A 5,647-nucleotide genomic window follows, 5' to 3' on the forward strand; every position below is an offset into this window, starting at 1 on the left:
CAAGGTTTTATAGAAATATGAATGGACTGCTTCGTTTAGCAAAATTGATTAGCATTACATCTTGGCTATTATGCCTGCAAGTTCAGTATGTTACCTTACTTAATGTTTAGTTCGCTAAATTGCTGTTACACGGTTAAGTGTCACATTACCTGGATAGCTAGCCTCACTACCAGTCTTGACAGAGTGGAGACAGAGATTTTACATAGAGAGGAGGGTCTCTGGTGTAGGCAGTGCAGAGAGCACGTGTTATGAAGTCATGCGTCTGGTAGTAGCTCACTTTGTGTTGCGAGCTAATGGCAAGCTATATGACTTGATGCTTTCACGTTAATCCAGTTTATTTTACAACGTTCAGGGTGCGCGAGCTAGTCTTTGGCGTTTATTTTAACGTATAGCGAATTTAAACAATAATCCACTGAGGAAACCCCTCGTCTTATGCAAAGAGCATATAACATGTCATCAACTTGGTCGTTGGTTGAAAGGCTCTCTGTTTCAAACTACCTTTTACTGTGTTTTAATTCAACAGAATAACTTGGAAAGGAGGATGTAAGGGGAAGCGGACATTGTCGAGGGTGAAAAGGATTTCTTGGCGTTAACTCAGCTTGACATTATGCCAGCTTGACATTATGCACGTTATGTAGGCTATTGATGCAAAAGCATATAATTTATTTGTTATACAAAAAAACTTAACTGTGCATGATTTTTGTTTAGATGTGCTGCGGACCTAGAAAGTTCAATTTTGTCCTTTTTTTAATTTCTTTTTTTTTTACATTGAACAAAATGGTTCCCCCAGCTCTCAAATCCCAGTTTAACCTCTGCCGATATTCATACAGTAGCCTACACACAGACAATACTGAAAGTAAAATGCTTGTGCACACATCATAGCCTAAATGTTCAAATGTGAAATTAAGCTGTTCTAAAAGTATGGGATTTACAGTATTTACTAAAATGTTCTCTCTACCAAAAGGCTCATCTGTGTCATGGTCTTATCTGGGAGATTTCACACTTCACACAATACCATAGAGAGTTCCAAAAATAACTAAGAATGGTTCCCCTATGAACACAAGCCAAAAAAAAAAAATGTCTGAATCCTTTTTTTCCCCTAATAGTATAGGCCTACATGAATGTTAGATTAACATTAATTAATGCTAATTTTGCGATCATTATTATCACATACGGCCCAAATGAAAATGATGCGGCCGCACTTTCATGAGCAGTTCAGATTTGTTTGCTCTCCTGCCCGATGGTGTGGTCCCACTTTGTGTCGGCGCTTTGTCACACGTAAGAGTTCTTGTTTGCGGATCTCCTGCCGCTCCTGCTGCCGCTGGACAGGGAGCCCACAGTGCTGCCGCCGCTGCTGCTGCTGCTGCTGCTCTCGCTGCCGCGCCCGCTCTCCTCCGACCTGGAGGAGAGGTCCGACTTCGAGGAAATGGACGACTCCGAGGAGAGCGCGGATTCCGAGGAGAGCCTGGATTTGACAGATTTGGGCTTTGCGTCGGGCGCCGATTTCTCGTAGAGTTTGGACTTGGATCCAGCCTCGGATCCAGCCTTGGATGCAGCCTCGGTTTCCTTTGACTCTGCGTCGTTCTCCGTCTCAGCGGGCCTTAAGATGGACAAAGAGGAAGAGAGAGTGAGAGAAAGTGATTGGATAGCGGTTGATCGATAATGCAGGACTTGTGGCTGGGTTTGAAGGGGAGAGCTCATTTTCTTGACCTTATTTCAGTTCTAGTGGTGGTTTTTGATTTGCCCATACACTTACTGTGTGCAGTGAAAGATAAGTAGTTATGTGAGTTTCTAATGGCGGCCTAGCTTTCGAGTGGTATTAGGCGGTTCATGGTCCAAAGCAAGAAAATACTCTTCAAGAAACTCACATGCAACTTCTATGATGAAGTTATGTTTCCTGAAGCTACGTCTAAACACCTGTTTTTAGCGTTTAGTCACACTTATCGACATTGGCATCAGTTTTCATCTTGTGCTCGTACCTTTTCCCTTGAGCTAAGTGGTCTCAAGTTGCATGTGCTAGCCAATAGGAAATAGTAACTGTAAATATCATTCAGTTCAATCTTTTTTTGAAGAACAGTTTGAACCTTTGGAGACATAATGTTGCTGTATTGTAACGTTGTCAGAAACCTCTGTAAATATTGAAAATGTATTTAATCACACACAAGAGCTGCATCCAAAATATGCACTAAAACTGAAATAATATCTCAATAACACCAGAAAGTCTCTTTTAAAGACCCTAAAGAACACTTAAGAAGTTCATTGAAAATTGGAATTGTAAGGTAGTGACAACACATGCTGTGGTAAATTTCAATTACATTGTAAACCTAATTGTTAGCTAACCATATCAAGCGGTGTACTGTAGTTTGGCCTCAGGACAAATCAGAGTAGTCCAAACATTGAGTCAGGATCGTATATACTCACTTCTTCTGGCTGAGAAGTTTGTGCACAGACACACAGTAGAACACACCTCCAGTCATTTCAAACATGGCCCCCACCCACCCAAGAAAGAGAGGAGTTCCTAAATCGTACCTGTAAAAAGAGTACTCCAGTTCAGCTTTCTGTTTAGATTTCACTTAATGCTTAGCATAAGCTCTTCCTCCGTATCTCTGCAAATTATTATTCTCAAAACAGATTTCATGAATCGCTGAATGCTCTATACATGCTTGAATGTGCTTCTCAAGTAAACAGCATAGCATATTATGATTGTTTATTATCATAGCTATAGGATGTTTTGGGGTCCCAATCACCGCTAACTGAATTGTTAATGCAATTAATACATGTTTTTTGTAATAAGAATTGTAATTTAATGAACTCACTTCTGGTCCCCAAAAAAGCGGTTCAGATATTCATCCGACACATGGTACGCGTAGACCACGTAGGCAGCAAATGATGACATCGCTGAGGTAAAATGAAAAAGCGGTTAAGTATTGGTCTGGCTAAATCAGGCTAACAAAACTATTTAAAAAAATAACAAAAACATGTGTAACTAAACTCACACCAACCTGACAGTGCAATTAAAATTTAAGAAATGCTTAATGAAGGAAAATACATTAAACATTACAAATTTTATTTGTGTTGAAGGGATCCTAACAAAAATCTGTTTCTGTTTACATTGAGGGGAGTTCATTAAACCATCTCAGCATAAAAGTGGATGATTTCCAAAGCACAGTGCCTGTGAGTAGATTGAGTTCCATTGCAATCAGCATGGATTAATATGACCAGAAACCTAGTGGTGCAGCCTATTTTAAAGCTATGCAACTATGTCAGTGACTATGGAACACATAGAGGTGGCACTGCCTGAGGTAGAATGGTAGCCAATCGTCAAAGGTAGGTAGCCAATCGTCTCTCAATCTCAGTTTGCCATGAAAGAAGAGTGTCTCTGTCCTGCGGGCTGCTAGATAATTTGTTTAAACAGGGAGTGGCTTTGTTTTTGGTTGTGATATTTTTCTTTGGCGTAGCATGAGATCTGAAAGCATGTCTTGCACCAAAGGCAACCCTGATTTTTGAACATAAAGTGCGTAGAAATTCATGCAGCTTAGATTTCAGAGTGGAAAATTGGAATGCATGAGGAAGACTTACCGCCGATGATGTGGCAGAGCGCCCCGGTGAGAGCCGTGCGGTTCTTGTGTTTGTCCTTCCCGCCGATGTAGGTGCATTCCATGCCCGTCAGACACAGCACGAAGCCCAGCATGCCCACTGAGAGCCCGATCATCAGCAGCCCCCGCACCGCCTGCACGTAGCCTGGGGTTACACACACGCACACACACATGCACGCACACACACGCACACACACACACACATGCACGCACGCACACACACACACATGCACACACACATGCACGCACGCACACACACGCACACATGCACGCACACATGCACGCACACATACATACCCACACGCACACACACACACGTACACACACATACGCACGCGCACACACACATACATGCACAAATTCAATTCAATTTTTGTAAAGCGCTTTTCACAGAAGACTCACAAAGACACTTTCCAGAGTAACACAGGAGAGAATTAAACATGTCAGCTGTAAGCCCCCAATAGCATATGAGGTAAACGAGTCCCTTGGGGGAGGAAAACCCTCAAACAGTGACGAGAATAGGAAGACCTGATGGGAGGAAATCTCAGGAGGAACCCGGCTATAGGGGCATGCCCATTCTCCTCTGGCCTATCGGTTTAATGTATGAAACTAGTAGGTAAACTAGAAAGTCCATATGGAGGGATGTAGAATCTGGAGTCCAGAGGGCAGGGGAATTAATTAGCAGCTCCAGGATGTGTCACACACGGACACACGCACGCACCTGTGTGCACACCCATAGACAAACACACACAGACATAAGCATGTTCATATTTGTTTTCTTTCTTCCACACCACAGTTAAATATAAAAGAAAATGTATGTCCAACAGAGACAGCTGCTGACATAAACTCTCCATGCAGTCTCCAGGCCACAGATATACTTAGGCCATGTAATTCAAGTTAATTGGTGGGTGTGATTTTTGTTGGAACACTTGGGGCCACAACCCTAGGCCTGTCTGTGAGTCAGGGATATCTTAGAGCTAGTAGTCACACTGAAGGTACCGCCCAAAATGCATGAGGACTCAAAATTTTCCAAGCCCAGTTACTACTTAATGAGTAGTATTAACGTATGCTATATCTAAACAACCACATTACACATTATCACCACATGTGACTTGAAGAATAGTTAAAATAAAGAACCTAGAAAATCAATGAAGTCGCAGATAAATGTGGATAAATTATATAAACAGGCAAGCGCAAAAACAAGTGTGTTCCATTGTCCAGAACTTACACAAGATAAATTAGTACTCATTCTTTAGGCAATATCTGTGGTAAAATTGATACTTTATGCTGTATTATTTCATAGAGAAGGGAATCGGAGCAAGAGAAGCAGGGGTACCTTTTTCTTAGATTACACGGGCGGATGTTGTGTATTTAGATTGTAGCTGGTGCAGAACCCACCTTCCACGGACCAGAGCACAGGGAAGTCGATGCAGTTGGTGACGGCGGTGGAGTCGGTGAAGCAGGCTCTCCACAGGCTGGACCAGTACCAGGCCACCTTGATGATGTTGGATCCGCCCAGCCCTCCAATGGTGGTGATCTTCCAGTACTCCATGGCCATGGTGCAGGCCACGAAGATCCAGCCCAGTACGGTGAAGAGGAAGCCGAAGATCTGCACCACTCGGATGTTCATCCTGGCCCAGATCGCCTCGAGTGTCCCTGTGAGACAGAAGCTCTCCTTCATCTGCTGTCCCACTGTGAGTACTGCCGTGGTCCTGTCCCACGTCACCGCTCAAAACCGCCGACTGCAGGCGTTCCCCCCTGCCCGGGTGGAGAAGGAGGGGGGAGGCAGGCCTGGTGTGGCCCTATCTGCGGTTTCACGCCCCGCACCTTGCTGGTGTGGGAAAAGCGATACACGTATTTTCCCAGGGTTTCACTCAGAAGGTGCTGATGCAGGCGGTGTGCTTCTCGGATAGCAGCTCACCTTGCTGCGGGAAAAGGTTGTTGCCATGGAGACTTCCTCTCTCTTGTGACCTTTGACTTAAGTGAGTGGTGGGGCTGTTGTACCAATTAGACGTGGTGGAGTAGTTCCAAGGTGCGTTGGTTGTATGGGC

At 43.9% G+C, this 5,647-nt stretch overlaps 1 protein-coding gene across 1 annotated transcript; it reads right to left on the reverse strand.

Annotated features, from left to right (window-relative positions):
• Nucleotides 1-774: 774 nt before the first annotated feature.
• On the reverse strand, nt 775-5,309 carry LOC133117078 (claudin-10-like). Its single transcript, XM_061227185.1, has 5 exons — nt 4,995-5,309; nt 3,580-3,741; nt 2,817-2,898; nt 2,422-2,529; nt 775-1,600 (listed from the first exon to the last, which is right to left on the reverse strand). The coding sequence occupies exons 1-5, from the start codon at nt 5,275-5,277 to the stop codon at nt 1,273-1,275; spliced, it is 963 nt and encodes a 320-aa protein (XP_061083169.1). The 5' UTR covers nt 5,278-5,309; the 3' UTR covers nt 775-1,272.
• Nucleotides 5,310-5,647: the final 338 nt, after the last annotated feature.

This window comes from Conger conger, chromosome 17 (assembly GCF_963514075.1).
Source record: "Conger conger chromosome 17, fConCon1.1, whole genome shotgun sequence".
Taxonomy (NCBI): Eukaryota; Metazoa; Chordata; class Actinopteri; order Anguilliformes; family Congridae; genus Conger; species Conger conger.